General features: G+C 39.4%; 1 protein-coding gene across 7 annotated transcripts in view; it reads right to left on the bottom strand.

Annotated features, from left to right (window-relative positions):
• Window positions 1-18,377, bottom strand: part of RYR2 (ryanodine receptor 2) — a 738,653-nt gene that overhangs the window by 288,041 nt on the left and 432,235 nt on the right. For all 7 annotated transcript variants that reach the window (XM_045087357.1, XM_045087359.1, XM_045087360.1 and 4 more), the window contains 3 exons: window positions 17,306-17,410; window positions 14,273-14,376; window positions 7,258-7,341 (listed from right to left, as the gene is read on the bottom strand). In XM_045087357.1, the coding sequence (XP_044943292.1) occupies window positions 7,258-7,341; window positions 14,273-14,376; window positions 17,306-17,410 (293 nt within the window). The remainder of the gene's footprint in view (window positions 1-7,257; window positions 7,342-14,272; window positions 14,377-17,305; window positions 17,411-18,377) is intronic.

Genomic DNA, 18,377 nt, shown 5'->3' with positions numbered 1-18,377 from the left:
TCTGTCCAGCTCTGGTTTGCTTTGACATTAATTCAGTCATGAGAGCAAAATCAAAGGAGATGGACCAGGAATCCAATGTCCAATGTCTCCTCCCCAACGTGTAAGTGTACCAAACACAGGTAGCCCCAGTGGTTAAGAGGGAGGTAGACACTGAATTCAAATTCAACAACAAATACTCATTCAATGCTAGAATGTTTTAGGCCCTATTCTATGAACTGCTGATATTATCATTAAATAACATGAACAAAGAAATCTATGTTTACAGGAATTACGTTCTGATGTAGAATCAGGCAATAAACAAAGTAGTGTAGAACAACAGTATGTTAGAAGATATAAGTGCTGTGGGGAAAAATAAAGGAGAAAAGGGGGGCATGGGGAAATGTATAATTTTAAATAGGAACAAATTTTTTTTATTAAATAGGGAATAATCTTAAATGGAGGTAAAGAAAGAATGCTTTGAGAAGATGACATCTGAATCAAAACTGAGAAGTGAAAATAAACACAGAAAGCTTTGATTTTAATGGAGTTTGCACTCAACAAACTAGGACTAAGTTTCTAATCCTAAGCTTCATTGTGGTGCAAGTCCATGGGGCTTAAATACAAAATTAAACCTGATCAGAGAAAATAAAGAACATTACATATTAGCACATTTTTAAATTTGCGGTTTGTGAAATTTACTCATTACATATTAAAGGAGTGTATAAAGCTGTTTTTTTTTTTTTCCTTCATGATCACAGTGCTTCATCATTAAAGAAAAAATTTAACTGTATTTGTACCACCATCTTTCACTTAGGTAAATATTTACGTTATCTGAATTTAGTACATGTGCTATGTCTATATAAACAGTATATCTCTATCTCTATATCATGGGCTGACATATTCAGCATCCAAGACTTTAACTTAAGAAAGTCATTTATATAGACCTTTATGCATTGAGAATATCATTCTTGCCTTTTATGTGTCCCCATATGCCTGAGATACCACTCACACCTCCCCTTTCCCATCCTTAGCAGGGACTTCAAAGGATTAGTGGTAAGAAGGTGATGGTGGACAGAAGGAATTTACCACTAAATTTAAAGACCTCTCAGACAATTCTAAATACTACCAGTTCATAATTCAACACTATCTATTATTTCCCAGTGATAAACACAGGCAACCAGTTCCTGATCTACTATGCTCTGTGTTGTTTTAATAACACAGATACGTGCTAAAGAAAGGTTTTACTAAATGGCATTGGTATTCAGACAAGGATTTTTTTCATTTATTTTTTAAAAGATTTTATTTGTTTACTTGAGACAGAGAGAGCATAAGCCAGGAGGAGAGAGAGAGGGAGAAGCAGCCTTCCCACTGAGCTGGATCATGACCTGAGCCAAAGGCAGACGCTTAACCCACTGAGCCACCAAGGTGCCCCAGATTTTTTTTATTTCATTATACCTATAATTCTGTTTTGTTCTTAAATCTTAATTACTCAGGCATATTAGAAATTGACAATCACCAGCTCTCAGAAGTGGACTTTTTCTACTGCATTCTTCTTTGTCTGTACAAAACCTTAAGGTTTTGTAATGAAGTGTGTATTATACATAAAAAAAACCCTAATACACAAATAGTCTATTCTCAAATAGGAAATGCAGCATATAATTCAAATGACATTTTGAGTCCATGTTAATCCTTAAATCTGAAATGGGTCTCTTATAGGCAGCACGTAGTTGAACATTTTTTCCATCGAGCCACTCTGAGCCTTTTGATTTTGAATTCAAACCACGTACATTTAGAGTAATTGTTGATATGTAAGAACTTAGTAACTCTGCACTGAGCGGGGAGCCCAACCTGGAGCTCGATCTCACGACCCTGAGATCATAACCTGAGCTGAAATCAAGAGTTGGACACTGAACTGAGCCACCCAGGCACCCAAGTGGCTTTAGTTCTCTTTACTCTTCTACTTTAAATTCCATACTATAGTTGCATGGTTAACACACCATCTGAGTGTAGTGTTAGAGATTTCTAAGTCTGACTGACTTCTCCCCATTACCAGTGCACCATTAGCTTTCACACGCTGCTATATTCCTGGGTTAGTGTCTTTGCATTTCAGCATGAAGAATTCCTTTTAGCATTTCTTGCATGGCAGGTCTGGAGGCATTGAACCCCCCTCAGCTTTTGTCTGGGGAAGCCTTTATTTCCCTTTCATATCTGAAGAATAAGTTTGCCAGATAGAATATTCTTGGCTGGCAATTTTTAATCTTTCAACACACTGAATACATCATTCCACTCTCTCCTGGCCTGTCAGAGTTTCTGTTGAGAAATCTGCTCAAGCCTAATGGGGGTTTCTTTGTCAGGGACTTTCTTCTCCCCCTGGCTTTGAGATTCTTTATGGTTGATTTTTGACAGTTTCATTAAAATGTGTCTTGGAGAAGGTCTTTTTACACTGACATAACAGGCTATGCCATTAGCTTCATGGACTTGTACATCCAAGTCTTTCCCAGGGTTTGGGAAGTTCTTGGCTATTATTTCATTAAACAGACTCTGCCCCTTCTCCTTTTAGAGCCTGATCATCAGATATTTGCTTTTCTGACAGAATCTGAGGGCTTTTTTAGTCTTTTTTCACTCTTTTTAAACTTAGCTCCTGCTCCTCTTCTAACCGTATTAATTCTATATTCATTAACCTCTAAGCCATTTTTCTTCCTCCCCCTGATCTGTTGAGACGGATCTTCTTCTCTACATTCTTCACCTCACTCACTGAATTCTTCAGGTCCAGTATTTCCATTTGGTTCTTTTTTAGAATCTCAATTGCTTTGGTCAAGAGCTCCTTGTGTTCATTAACTTTATTCCTGATTTCACTGGATTGTCTTTCTGAGTTTTCTTGGAGCTTGTTGAATTTCTTCACAACAGCTATTTTGAATTCATCATATTGTAATATTCTATGCCTTTGAGCTTGGTTGCTGGAAAATTATTTTCTTTTAGTGATGCCCTATTTTCTTGATTTTTCATACTTCTTGTAGCTATGCGTCTTTGCTTTTGCATTTGAAGTAGCCAAGACCCTCTTAATTGGCTCTGTGTCTTCTCAGGTTCTTACAGTTTGCTAGGCAGGTTATTAGAAACTTTTTCTTTTTCTTTTTCTTTTTTAAATTTCCAGAGGGGTGAGCTATATCACAAGTTTGTAGATTCTCCCTGGCCCACCAAATGTGGCCTACGTTCTGAGCATGCTCCCCGTCTCCTGAAGCTTGCCTTTCTGGACATACCCTGGAGCACACACACAGCTGGCAGATTTGGGAAAAGTATGCATTTAACACTTGGTGAGTTGGGGGTGCCCATGGACCTGGTAGGGAGACGAGGTAGTTCATGTCACTCCCAAAGGCTTGTGGGTGGACTTTCTGCTAAGCAGATTCAAGACCGTTTGAAATTCTTATCTACCTCTTTCCCAAAATCCTCCCGAAGCTCTCATGATTAAGCTTCCACTGCAGTACTCTGGGTGCTGATGGACCAAAATGCATTTCTCTGGCTGCATCCTGCCAACTCACTTGTTTTTTTTTCTTAAATTCCACATGAGTGAAATCATATGGTATTTTTCTTCCTTTGGCTGACTTATTTCACTTAGGATAATACTCTCCAGTTCTATCTATGCTGTGGCAAATGGCAAGATTGCATTTTTTTTTTAGCTGAGTAATATTCCATTGCATATACACACTGCATTTTCTTTAGCCATTCATCATTTGATGGACACGTGGGTTGTTTCTATAATTTGACTATTGTAGATAATGCTACTATAAACATCAGGGTGCATGTATATTTTGAATTAGCACTTCTGTATTCTTTGGGTAAATACCTAGTAGTGCAATTGCTGGATCATAAAATAGTTCCATTTTTCTAAATTTACTGATTCTAAAATACCTATAGCTTTGTATTATTTTTGTGGGGTATGTAAAACATGAGTTATCTTTTTTAATCCAATCTGACAATCTCTGTATCTTACCTGGAAAAATGAATCCATTTGCATTTATTGTGATTACTGATGTACTTGGATTTGTCTGTCATATTTTTATTTTTAAAATAACTATTCTTTACAAAAACAAAAGAATATGCTTTCAAGCATTATAATAAAGTGAATTCCATTAATCCACCACCTTGTTAAGAATATTATTAAACCACTGTATCTATCTGTGTACTCCTCACATAGATACACACACACACACACACATTATATAAATATGTTTTGCTCGTTTTTTAGTCTTAAAGACAGTTATTATAGTTTATATAGGCATGTGGGGTATATTTTTATCCATCCACAACATTATTTTTTAAGGTTCATCTATGTTGTCATTTATGACTATAATTCATTAATTTTATTATGTGACTATATCCAACTTAAGCCATCTTCCTACTAAATAGTATTTCTCCTACTCTTCTCTCTTATTTTTATGCTATTACAGATAATATTTCTAAAACAACAGCTTTCACATTTGTTGGTGTGGACTTTCTCTACGGCATATCTCTAGGAGTGACTGCTGGGCACCAAGATGTGCAAATGTTTAACTTTATAAAATGTTTAACTTTATGCCAAACTGCTTTTAAAATGATTGTAAACACACTCCAACCTTTAAGACTTGTGTGGATCTACATCGACATCAATCTTTGCTATTACCAAATTTCTTAATTTTTGCCAACAAATGAGATGGTATCTCATGAAAAATTGAGACGTAGGATAGATTTCCAGCAGGTGCGAATAGCTTTCATTTAGCAACACCATTGTGTCCATTTCCCCATCTATGTTCAAGTAATGCAGAACTACTAAAAGCAACACAAATAAAAGGCATCAGTAAAAAATTACAAAGGCAGAAGACTTTAACCCATCCCTCAATAAGACTAACTTATTGCAAACTCTATACTCTGTGTATCCATTGATCAATCCTTTGGTTTCTATTTATATCAGATTTAGATATCAGAATGGAGGTGGCTATCATAGGAATAAACATTAACACATTTACCTCAAAAGAATAAAGAAGACTGACATTTTCCAACCAATTTAAACTGATGGCTTTCACAGAGAAACCTGGTTTTAACAATTAGATTTTATGGCAAATGAATTCCATAAACTGAATAAGCTAAATTCTGACCTGGGAGGGGCTTGGTTATTTTTTGGACTATTTTTGGGAACAGTTTTATGTTCACAGCAGAATTGAGATGAAGATACAGTACTATTCTCTGCCTCCACACACACAGCTTTCCCCATTATCAACATTCTCCAAACAAAGTGGTACAATTGTTACAATTCATGAACCTACACTGTGACATCATTACCATCCAAAGACCCTGGCTTACATCAGGCGTTGTACATTTAATGGGTTTAGATAAATGTATAATGATACTATCTAGTCATTATAGTGTCATACACAATGTTTTCTTTGTCCTAAAAATCCTCTGTGCTCTGACCATCCGTCTCTTCCACCTTCTCAACCCCTGGCAACCACTGATACTTTCAACGACTCTATAGTGTTGCCTCTTTCAGAATGTCATATAGATGGAATCCTACAGTATGTTTTCATACATTTCAGACTGACTACTTTGCCCCCAAATTTTGACAAGATACACACATGCAGCACATGATACAATAGTTTCTTAAATATATCATGCTATCAAAGGTAATCTGAAATTAATAGTTCTATCTTCTTATCCTTACATACATCAGGTTAAGTAAGGTATCTTCTAAGGAAATGAGTAACAGATATAACTACCAGCTTTTGTTGTTATTTTTCATTTTATATTTTAATATATTTTTTTAAGATTTTATTTATTTATTTGACAGAGAGAGATGACAAGTAGACAGAAAGGCAGGCAGAGAGAGAGGAGGAAGCAGGCTCCCTGCTGAGCAAAGAGCCTGATGCAGGGCTCGATCCCAGAACTCTGAGATCATGACCTGAGCCAAAGGCAGCGGCTTAACCCACTGAGCCACCCAGGTGCCCCAATTATTTTTTATTTTAATAATGCCTTTATGATATAATTACCAAAAAACTGAGATAATAAGTGATTTTATTTTTTTTTAAGATTTATTTATTTGACAGAGACAGAGAGAGAGAGAGAAAGAGAGAGTGAGCACAACAGGGAGAGCGGCAGGCAGAGGGAGAAGCAGTCTTCCCACTGAGCAGGGAGCCTGATGCGGGGCTCGATCCCAGGACCTCGGTATCGTGACCTGAGCGGAAGGCAGGGGTGGCTCTTTTGCTTTATGCTGATGATACAACTTAACACATGGCCAGACCTGCTATCTATAAGGCATAGGCCTCGGAAATTAAAACAAAACAAAAATAATAACACGAAACAGCCATTATTCATTGAGCACTTACTCATTTAATACCCAAATGACATATCACCTGTTAGCTGCTAAGAAACCTGAAGTTTTGAGAAGTTCAACAGGATCACAGACAGAGGCTATAGCCCAGCAGGCAAAATCACCCCTATAGCATTCATGACCTTAGTTTACGCAACTTAAAATGGGGATGATAATACCAACTTTATAACTCCTCCTAAAATTTGCTTTTTGGCAAAAAACAAATGAAATTAGGGGTGCCTGGGTGGTGCAGTGGGTTAAGTATCTGACTCAGTTTCAGCTCAGGTCGGGATCTCAGGGCTGTGAGATCAAGCTCCACGTCAGGCTCTGTGATGGGCATGGCGCCTACTTAAAGTTCTCTCTTTCCCTCTCCTTTGTCCCTCACCCCCAACTGCATTCTCTCTCTCTCTCTCAAATAAATAGATCTTTTTTTTTTTTTAAAGATTTTATTTATTTATTTTGACAGAGATCACAAGTAGGCATAGAGGCAGGCAGAGAGAGAGAGGAGGAAGCAGGCTCCCCGCCAAGCAGAGAGCCCGATGTGGGACTCGATCCCAGGACCCTGAGATCATGACCTGAGCCGAAGGCAGTGGCTTAACCCACTGAGCCACCCAGGCGCCCCTCAAATAAATAGATCTTTAAAAAATCAAATTAAATTATAAAAACATCTTTTGGTGTAAAGTGGAAAACCAGACATAAGCAGTTAGGGATATGGGCACCGAAGTGTTCATGCATACTTACATGCAAGGAAAGTAACAACTTTTTATAACATACTCCCAAGATTTTCTGAGTTTCGTTTCCTCTCTGGGCAAGTCATATACGTATCCATCAAGAGTTCTTTGGGTGCAAATAGACTGGAAAATCCATTTGCACCCAAGTAATTGAATATATGATTGAATCAATGCAGAGACTAGTTAATATTGCTTAGACATTCAACTTACTTCTTAGGCAGCTTCATTTTTTTCACCTTTTCTTCAGCATGTTCGTCTGATATACCCACATGACATCCTAACGCCAGCAAAGTCCTGGAAAACAAAACCAGAAATAAGCTGCAAGAACTCGTTCTCCATCTCCAGAATAACCCAACATAATGGCGGATGGGAATCAACGGCAACATTCCACCTTGGAAGGAGAGCAGAAAATGCCTTTAAAGCAAAGGAAAAACATTAATTTCTAAATCATTTACTTTTGAGTAATGTGTAAATCGTGTGATATTTCAATTACTACCAAAAGCAATATATTGAATAGTAAGTCTTTCTCCAATCCCCTCCATGCAGTCCCATTTCTTTTCCTAAAGACACTGACTGTTACTGATTCTTGAATGTCTTGCTACAGTCTGTGCAAATACTAACACAGACTGGTTTGTGTGTGTGTGTGCACACAGGAAAGCGTATTGTTTCTTTTCCCCCCTTTTATGTGATGGGTACATACAAAAGACAGCTCTCTGCAATCTTCTATCTTGACCTTACACCATAACTCTGATATACTGTTCTTTCACATAAAGCCGGTTTATTTTTCAACAGCTCTGAAATACTCCATTAGTTGGGTGTGTCATGTTTTCACCCAGCTATTTGTTCAGAGTCTTTTGTTACTACAAACAAGGCTACAATAAATAACCTCATACATTTAATACATCTACTGTGCCCTTCATCTATAGGTTAAAAATTCCTAGACATGGAATTACTGGCTTACATTTTAAAGATTCCCAAGTATTCCCAAATGTCTATAGAGTTGGTAGTAATTTACATTCCTACCAGACGTGTATGACATTGCCTCCTTCCCAGACGTTCTCTGCTTAAACTTTGTCAACTGGTATGTTAAAAAGGTATCTCCTTAAGGGTTGCCTGAGTGGCTCAGTCAGTTAGGTGTCTGCCTTCAGGTCAGGTCCTGATCCCAGAGTTCTGGGATCCAGTCCTGCACCGGGCTCCTTGCTCACCTAGAAGCCTGCTTCTCCCTCTGCCTGCCACTCCCCCTGCTTGTGCTCGCTTTCACTCTCTCTTTCTCTAACAAATAAAACCTTAAAAAAAAAAAAAAAGGGAGAAAAAGGTATCTCATTATCATTTTAATTTGTATTTTTTTAAGATTTTGTTTTTACATAATCTCTACATGCAACATGGAGCTTGAATTTATAATCCCAAGATTAAGAGTTGCACACTCCGCTGACTGAGCCAGCCAGGAACCCCGATATTTTTCTTAAAATAAGAGTATTTGAGCACCTTTATCATATGCTTGATATCTGTACTTATTTTTTGTCTGTGAAAATATTCTTTGCTCAACTTCCCTTTAGTTATAGGGTTTTAATTGCATTTTAGAAGCTCTTCCTGTGTCTGGGATATGAGTTGCAAATGTTTTTCTCTAGTTTGTCTTTTTTTTTTTTAAGATTTTATTTATTTATTTGACAGACAGAGATCACAAGTAGGCAGAGAGGCAGGCAGAGAGAGAGGGGGAAGCAGGCTCCCCGCTGAGCAGAGAGCCCGATGCGGGGCTCGATCCCAGGACCCTGAGATCATGACCTGAGCTGAAGGCAGAGGCTTAACCCATTGAGCCACCCAGGCGCCCCTCTAGTCTGTCTTTTTATTTTCTTTGTATCGTTATTTCTAAGCAGAATTTCAAATCTGTTTTTATATAACTGAAAATTTTCCACCTTTTCTTATGGCTTTTGGGTTTTATATGGCATTCAGAAATTCCCCATTTGTAAAACCATTTAAAGGAAAATATCCATGCTTTCCTGTGTGGGGGTGATGGTGAGGGGATTCTATTAGCTTAAGGTATAGCTTAACTTTATTTTTTTTTCCCAGATGGGTATCTACTTCTCCATAAAATATTTACTAAATAATTCATCTTTTACCCCTGGTTTGAAAAGCAACCTTTATTAGATACAAATTCCCCAGATATTGCTAATCCTGTAGGGGACTTTGTAGTCTAGAAAAAAATTTCATTTTCAAATGACACATCAGGGTCCCTGTTTGCCAGCAACTGTTCACTCTTTTTTTTTAAGATACTCTGTATTTTTTTTTCTTCCCCTGAATGAATTCCATTGATTTTCCCAAGAAAGATCCTTACAATTCACTTGTAGAACTCATCCTTTAGAGTCCTCTAGGTTTATATGGAAAACATGATTCACTATCCACAGCAATAATGGTTTCTCCTAACCCAGCAAAATAAGATACAATGGCTTATCCTTCTGGATTACAGAATTTCTAGGGCCTAGTCACAGTAGGCATGTGGCAAGTATCTACAATTCACTCACACTTTCCTCCACAACATCTGAAAAATGAAAATCTAGAGACAGAAAGACAGCTGGTATAGGTAAATGGAGCTGTGTGTATTACACACACACACATACACACACACACACACACACTGTTATCACAATTAATTTTAGGTAAAATCTTTTTTTGAAAAAGGCAGGTATAGGATGGGGAGTTTAAAAAAATAAAATCATGGGGACGCCTGGGGTGGCTCAGTTGGTTGGGCAGCTGCCTTCGGCTCAGGTCATGATCCCAACGTCCTGGGATCGAGTCCCACATCGGGCTCCTTGCTCGGTGGGGAGCCTGCTTCTCCCTCTGCCTCTGCCTGCCATTCTGTCTGCCTGTGCTCGGTCTCTCTCCCTCTCTCTCTGATAAATAAATAAAATCTTAAAAAAAATAATAAAAATAAAAAATAAAATCATGTAGAAAAATCATGTAAGAAAATCATTACCTTCGTGTAGCTTAGTCTAGTAAGAAAGGCAAAGAGTAAATAACCCCAGAGAATAATATTACAAATGGTAGCGAGAGCGATTAAAAAAAAATGTTACATGGTAGCGAGAGCGATTAAAAAAAAATGTTACAAGGTGTTAGAAGAGAAGAGGAGAGGGGGTGGGGAAGGTCTCATCCAGGAAGTACACTCAAGTAGAAACAGAAAGTAAAAGTAGGAAGGGGCCCATCTAAGCATCAGATAAAGAATTTTCAGGCTAAAGGAACAGCACAGATGAGGCGGTAAAAAATCTGAGTCCCTGGAGGGAAGAGACCACGGGGGCTGGACCACAGTGAACAAGAACAGGAGTTGGGCAGATGCGCTGAGAAGTGGCCGGCGTAGACCCCAAGGACTGGCGCAGACTCCTGCAATGAGTGCAACGGGAAGGCCGTGAACGGTCCCAAGCACCGTGTGCGTGAGTGTGCCCAGGTACAGGCGCATGAACTCTGGCTGTGCACAGAATGAACTGGAAGAAAGTAAGTGGGGGGACCCGTGAGGAGATTCTCAGGGCAGTCAAGGGGACTTGCGGTGGTGGCTCAGACCAAGAGGAGCGCTGTGGAAAGGGGGGGAGGGGACAGACTGGAGATGCGCTGGGGAGGATCTGGTGATGGGCTGTGCCCACTGACTGGCTGGATGCAGGGATCAAACATAAGGAAGAGTCCAGGATAAGCCCCAGGTGTCTGGCCTGTGCAGCAGATGAACAGAGATGCCATTCACAGGGGACGTAACGCTGTGGGTCAAGCTGCCTCCGATCTAGGGAAAATACCGCTGAGGAATGGGATACACACAGAACAGGTGTCTGGGGGTAACGATGCACATTTAGGAAGCTGTCAGCAACTGTGTGGGTTTGGGTGGGTGATGGGTGTGATAAGAAGTTATGGGTGTGGATAAGAATGCCTAGAGACCGTGCAACAGAGAGAGGAGTGAGCCCAGGGCTCAATGTCAAGAATCACAACAGAGATCGGGAAAACTGCTGCTAGCATGAGACTGAAAAAATAAAAAACAAACAACAAACAAAAAGAAAGTACAAAGTTAGGAGGAAAACCTGCTCTTTTAGAAAAAATCATGTCTCTTCCTTAACTACTTTTCTCTCTTTCCTATGCTCTCCTTGGTGTCCCTGTGTCCCTATGCTTCTCATACCTCCCTACATATGTATACAAACACATCGCATTTCCTACAAACAATTTTAGGGAAAAAACTGCTTGATCAAGGATGCCTGGGTGGCTCAGTCAATTAAGCATCCGCCATTCACTTAGGTCATGATCCCAGAGTTCTGGGATCAAGAGTCCTTCATCAGGGTCCTTGCTCAGTGGGGACCCTACTTCTCCTTCTGACTGCAGCTCCCCCTGCTCATTCTCTCTGACAAATAAATAAATAAAATCTAAAAAAACAAAAACAAAAAAAACAACCTACTGACCAGAAGAAAAATATTGTTCTAGTCTTGCTCTATTTTTGCTAACTTACAAAGAAAGATTCTATGAAAATATAAGATGTTGATTAAAAAATCACTGTATCATTCATTCCCTAAATATGAGTCAATTATTCCAAAATTAAGATCTGAAATTCAGGAACTACTGTTAAGTAGAACAGAACTTAAACCTTTAGTGGCACAGCCTAAATTGGGCACAGGGCTAACAGGTCTGCTGGAAGTACTAGGTTGTCCCAAGAGAGGGAGCCGGAAGTCTGCAGGACTCTGTAGCACACAGATAACTGGCCAGTCTAAATCACAGACAAAGCATCTAACATTCACATCCACGTGAAACCACCCTTCAGCCCAAAATAAGGGATATTCTGTAGTAATCTTCTGCTTATTTGTTACTTCGGCACTCTTCAGAATTCAAAGGAATAAAGTTTTGATCCTTCCCATGATACCTTTGTGAAGTGTATCAGACATATGGTGCTCCAAGCTTGATCACTATTATAGGATTTAGTCCCTACCACAATTCCATTCCATTCCATTCCATTCCACTATGACCCCATTTCAGTGATGGAAGAAAAAGCTAAGATTCCCTTTGGAGCAGCAATCCTTGACCCCGTACCATCTAACACCAAAGCCTGCGTTCTCACCTACTCTGCTCTGGGAGCTATCAACTAAACGAGGCTCTAATGGGAACACAGAAAGAAACCACCAACTACTGAGATTGGGCTAAGTGTGAATTTTGGAGAAGTAGGGGTTCTTCTTGTTCTAATTTTAAAGAAATACTTTAAATCAGCTCATTGTAAAGTATTGAGGATTAGCTCAGGGACAAGGTCATTAGCATTCATGATCGGCAACAGCACCTCAGTACATGCACTGTGATGATTAATCAAATCAGCCACCAGACCCTCTTTAGGAATGAGGTCAGATTACAGGCAGTCAGACTCCACACACTATGCAAATAAGGAAATTTCTCCACTTCCCTGCTTCTTGGGATTTGTCCTTTGCAATAGCTGGCTTAGTTGTCAATCACTAAAATTACAAGGAATGTACTACAAATTTAACTGAATTATCTTAGACCTTGACCTTTCAATAAAACATTTTGTTGTAAAAGATAAGCGAATGGTGAGCTGCTGTGAATCACTTACTGAAATGTACAAGCCACTAACCAAGAATACAAAGGAAGTCAGGGGACCCTAAACACGGGGTTCACAGGTCAGAGTCACGCATCGTGCATTCTTCATCGCAGGCAAGCTCTGTCCATTTTTATCTCTGGGAGATTCTCAACTTACTTGATTAATATATATTTCCCTGCCCTTTCAAATTACTAGTAGAAACTAAACTCACTCAATGCCCAGTATGTTAACATCCATAAAGATTATTAGAACCACATCTTTGAAGAAAGACACCTGAACCCAAAACCCAAAGTTTGAAACAGTGGTGAAGTTTTATGTTCTGAATCCTTGGTAAAATTACTTTGAGGGGAACAACTCCTTACTCTTAACAAAACTGAAACAAACAAAAATAGACACAAGGATATAAGCCTAATATAAATATGCATTAGAGTAAGTGACCTATTTGAATAAATCTAGTTCTAGAGGCCACCAAGGACAGAAAAGGAATTAAGAAAAGGTATGGTCTTCTCAAAAATATTTTCTGGACTTTTTTCTTTTCTTTTGAGAGAGAGAGAGAGAAAGAGAGGAGGGGCGTAGGGAAAGGGAGAGAATCTTACGCAGGCTCCATGCCCAGCACGGAGCCAGACACAAGCTTCGATCTCATGATGCTGAGATCACAACCTGAGCGAAAAATCAAGATCAGATGATTAACTGACTGAGCCAGATGCCCCTTTCCTAAACTGTTTGTATTAAAATTCTTTTCCTTCATTTTACTCCACCTCAGATGCCCCTTTTCTAAACTGTTTGTATTAAAATTCTTTTCCTTCATTTTACTCCACCACATTCTTTCATTTGCAATGATAAGCAGCAAATTCCCTGAATGCAACTGGCAGGGTCACTGCAAAGTGAATCTGCCTTTAAAGACAATAGGTGAATTGTCTAAGGTTGCTTTTCTCAAAGTGTGTTTCTCAGGGAAATGGTCCCGAGGCACTCTCTGACAAAAAAAGATGGCATGGTTAAATAAGTCAGGGAAATAACAAACAGATCCCATATCATATGAAAGAAAAATCCATCAGCAAAATAAACAATTATCTTAACTCAGCATCTTTAAAATATATTAGAGCAGTGTTTCTCAAACTATCTGTGATAAAAGGCCAATTTCTTTTTAATTTCTAGCCTATTGTAGCCGGATTCTCTGATAAAACACAAATAAAACTTGTTAGAGAAAATTAAAATTTTTAAATGAAGACATATAAAATATAAGCCTGCATTTTATAAATAATGAGATTCAATAACACATATAATTGTTCCTTTAAATTGGCATAAAAGATTCTCAACACTTCCTATTAGTATCTTTACTTATGTTGTCACAAATCAAAAATAGTTTGTGACAGACCTGGTCCTTGGCCCACACTGTAAACAGCAATGTATCTGATCAGAAAATCCTTGTGTTCTGTAATGCCCAAAATATCCATAGAAGGCTCTTCACTAAATACTTTATAAAGCATAAAGACACAAAATAGCAGGGTCAAAAGTCTAATTCCAAACAAATGCTGATCCAATCCCCCTGGGCATTATGAAAAGTTCTGAGTTAATTAACTTAATTCGAACTGAATTAACCTGTATTGATACCTTGTTTGTCTCAGGACAGGCAGATCAGAAAAGAGGAAAAGGTAAGTAACTCACTTCAGGGTCTCCAGCGACATCTGCAAGTTGTAATTGCGTTCCTGCTCAGGCAGCTTGGAGAACTCCACCAGACAGGGGTGCTGTCTCTTATTGTCATCTCTAACCTGAAATGGGACAGAAAATCCTCATGATAATCATCTCCAATCCAGACACCAGCCGTGGCAATCCAACTGCATGGCAGGAAAATGAAGGGGAAAAGCAAGAAGGAAGGCTCAGCTCAGCTCATCATCCCAGCAAAGCTGTCCCCATAAGCCCCCAGGCACGCTAATGTTTATGATCAGTGGTAAAACCTGGCCTAACCTCGGGCCCCTGTTCTGTTCAGTGTAGTTCCTGGCCCCCAGGGCCCAAGCCGGTTCTACCCTGACACCCACATGCTCCCCACCTCAGCCTCCTCCAACATTTGCTTGAATCTTACTTTCCCAATCAGGGTCATCCTGTTCTCCTTCCCAGTATGACCATCTGCCTACTCACTCTACACTTTCATTTTCTTCCATAACAAACTCCACCTGCTGGCAGAACCAGACACGCACTTGCCGGTTTGCGGTCTACCTCCTAGCACTAGAATGTAAGACCAAAGAAAGAGAAATTCTGTTCTTTTTTCTTCTTTGATGTACTCCCATCACCCAGAACATGCCTGGCACATGGTAGGCACCCAACAAATGTTTCATACATTGAAATGAAGTCTGTGTAAGAAAGGTGTAGTTCTTAGTTTTAATGTGTAGTAATTTTATGTGTTTAGAGCCAGACTAAAGACATCAATTGACAAGATAAATGACTGATCTAAAGTCTTCACAGTGATTCCAGCGGATCATCTCACCCACTGTGAGTAACCTACAGATACCGCAAATCATACCTTCACCTTAACGATATCAGTTAGCCTATGGGCACTTTTCATATTTATTCTTGCAAGTGTCTATCAGCCAAAATTCAAGATTTTAGGAATGAATTAATGAGAAAGATGTCTTAGATCCTTGCACTTGTAAATAGATTATCTTCTCAGAAACCTAGATGCCACAGGCATCACTATGCTGTAGCCCCAAGATGACAGCTGGCAAACAAAAATTACTCCATGTGGGGCGCCTAGGTGGTTCAGTGGGTTAAAGCATCTGCCTTCGGCTCAGGTCATGATCCCAGGGTCCTGGGATCGAGCTCCACATCGGGCTCTCTGCTCCACAGGGAGCCTGCTTCCTCCCCTCTCTCTCTCTCTGCCTGCCTCTCTGCCTACTTGTGATCTCTGTCAAATAAATAAAAACTTAAAAAAAAATTACTCTATGCGAATAACTATCAGGTTCTAGAAATCCCACCTAGACAGGACACAACCTAAGCAAGAACTTTTTCTAACTCTTCAGGCATCACTAAGTTAAAAATAACATATTTTTTCTTCCTGGTGATCTTTACAAATGAACAGGACTTACACAAAAGCATATTACTTGATTAAACACGTAGGTCCAGAAACGAAATCTATGTTTAGAAAATTTCACTCTGAATTCTAAACATCAAAGTAGAAATGAAGGTGTCCAAGTCCTGAAATAATCTGCTCCCCATTTATGTCATGTTCACTTCGCCTCTATTCTGTATACGGGAGAATCACAGACACCAATGTCCTCTCAGGTGTCCAAGCTAAAACCAGAAATTTGCCCAGACTTCCCTCCCTCTCTTGCCCATACCCCGAACGTGAACTCTAAAACATGTCTCACAACCAGATCTCTCCTCCCCCTGCACACAACAGTGAAACTCGCCACCTCCCACCTCGGCCACCCATAAGAGCATTGGCAAGTCTTACAGTGAAAACAGTCCTAGAGAGAAAGCGAGAAAATCTGGACCCCAGTCTGAGCTCCTCAAGAGCACTGCGACCACTCTCAAGGCCCAACACTCAGGGAAGCCATCGCCAGCAAAACTGAAAGAATAGCCCTGTGTGCTGTTAAGAAAATTTAACCCAATGACCTGTGAGAGTTTATGTGAAAATGGGAAGTTCTAAACAGATATATAAAAGTGAGGGAGTGGTGTGGGGTATCATATGGTAGTCACCACCAGCACTAATAAAAAAATATTCTTTATTCAAAGCTCAATGCAATGAGCTATGACAAGGTGAAACACTCCTTTCTATAGTCAGTCAAATGTATACGGCAGCGTTATAATCTTGGGATACTTAGACTAATAATATTATAAAAATATAAGTGTTGCCACAGCCCTGCCAAAAATAAGGTATATGATACACTGGTAACACAGAAAACTGTTAAAAATTGTTAAACAATTGTAGAAAATTGTTAGAAATAAATTTAATTTGCAAACCATAAAGATCTTCATTTTCTTAAAATATTTACTTGAGAGAGAGAACAAGAACAAGCATGGGGGGAGGGGCAGAGAGCGAGGGAAAGAGAGAATCGCAAGCAAACTCCCTGCTGAACATGGAGCCCCACATGGGGTTCGATCCCACAACCCTGAGATCATGACCTGAGCCAAAATCAAGAGTCAGATGCTTACCCAACTGAGCCACCCAGGCGCCCACTATGATCTTTAAATAATAATTTCGAAATACATTCAATCATTATATCTCATCCTGTCTTCCACCTATGAAAACAACTGTGGCCCTCTGCCCACAGGCCTGGTACTGACTGTTATACACAGTTAAGACTAAAAGAAGCAAAGCACTAGATAACGGAAAAGGAAAATGACTAATTTCTTTCCATTTTCAACTTTCACTTTCACTTTCAATGAAATTTTTTTTTCTCCCCTCAGTGGCTTAGAAATCAATCCCTATTGTCTGTATATGTTAACCTTGATTTAAAAATATAACTTTCAGCCTCAAGAATGATGACTTTTCAATTGTCTAGGCAACGAGGCTATTCTTCAGTGAACACACCAATAATGTCATTCTTTCTTGTAAAGAAAAACTGAACAAAAACTAATGTGTAGGGGGGAAAAAATCAATCTAATCGATTCATGTGACCACGTAGCAGGATGAGTGAGAAAAAGTTATGTTTTTAGAAAGATGTATTAACAAATCGGAAAATAAATTTCAAAATTACATACCGGACCATACTGCCAGCCAAGTTCAATTTTATTCATAACCCAAAGTTCATGGATATTCTCTGCCAGTTTTTCTCTTATTCTCTCTAGGTGAGGAGGCAACACGATCTAAAATAATAAAGAAAACCCACATCAGAAGCAAATGCAATAAAACCATGCTAATTGTCCTCACTGTGAACTGAAACAAGTAAAACCACTGTAAACCAAGAAGATGTTAATAATATAACTAGATTCTAACCCTTCCAACATAGTTATAAAAATATAACAAGGTATATCTGAAAATTGTTTAGGGAATTTGAGGATGTTTTGGTGGGACAGTTTAGGTTTCCAAGTGAATTTATGAACAAAAGTGGGGAAGAAGGAAGACGGGGGTATTGGTGGGGACAAGTCACCATTAAGAACAATGGCTTCATGGATGTGGGATGTAAGCATCAGTGCGGGCATCACTTAAAAAGAGACATCACCCCCAGGTTCTTCAGCTAAACTAGCCATTAAACATAGGCCAGAATGAAGGCAATTCAGTGACCAAAGGATAATCCACTGGCTCTCCGAGCCTATAAATACTTGCAGTGATTTATGTTTTTCCCTGAATCTGCTCTGTTCCTTCTAGTGGTTTCCAAGAATACGCTTCTAAGGAAAACAATCTTTACGTGTTCTCATTCAAAGACGTTTAATGACCTCTTCGTAAAGAACACGATTGGTTCTCAGGGTCAGGGGTTGGTTGTTGCTGTTTGGCAATGCACTTAGGTATCACCCCACAGCCAGTCCCTCCACAGACAGCAGGTGACTGCCTACAACATTCACTGATGAGACAGTTTCCTGAGGGAGCATGCTATCACTGCTCCTTTCCCCACAACGCTGGAGACAATCTGTGTCGTGAGAAATCCTCCATGTGCTCCCACTGCATAATCCAATTGGCCCTTCCAGTCCATTTCTAGCCTCCTGATCGTGTTTACTACTGAAATTTGGTAGCATTCCACATATCCTGCCATCTTGCGGCAAGGAACAACAAGCTGAATTTTAGCCATGGAAAAAGCTTGCTTCTTTCACTCAATAACATAAAAGGCCAGCATGA

The sequence above is a fragment of the Mustela putorius genome, unplaced genomic scaffold (assembly GCF_011764305.1).
Source record: "Mustela putorius furo isolate JIRA1106 unplaced genomic scaffold, ASM1176430v1.1 tig00001118_pilon_pilon_pilon, whole genome shotgun sequence".
In the NCBI taxonomy this organism is placed as follows: domain Eukaryota; kingdom Metazoa; phylum Chordata; class Mammalia; order Carnivora; family Mustelidae; genus Mustela; species Mustela putorius.
Note: the sequence above shows the minus strand (reverse complement) of the source record. Positions and strands in the feature narration are given on the sequence as shown.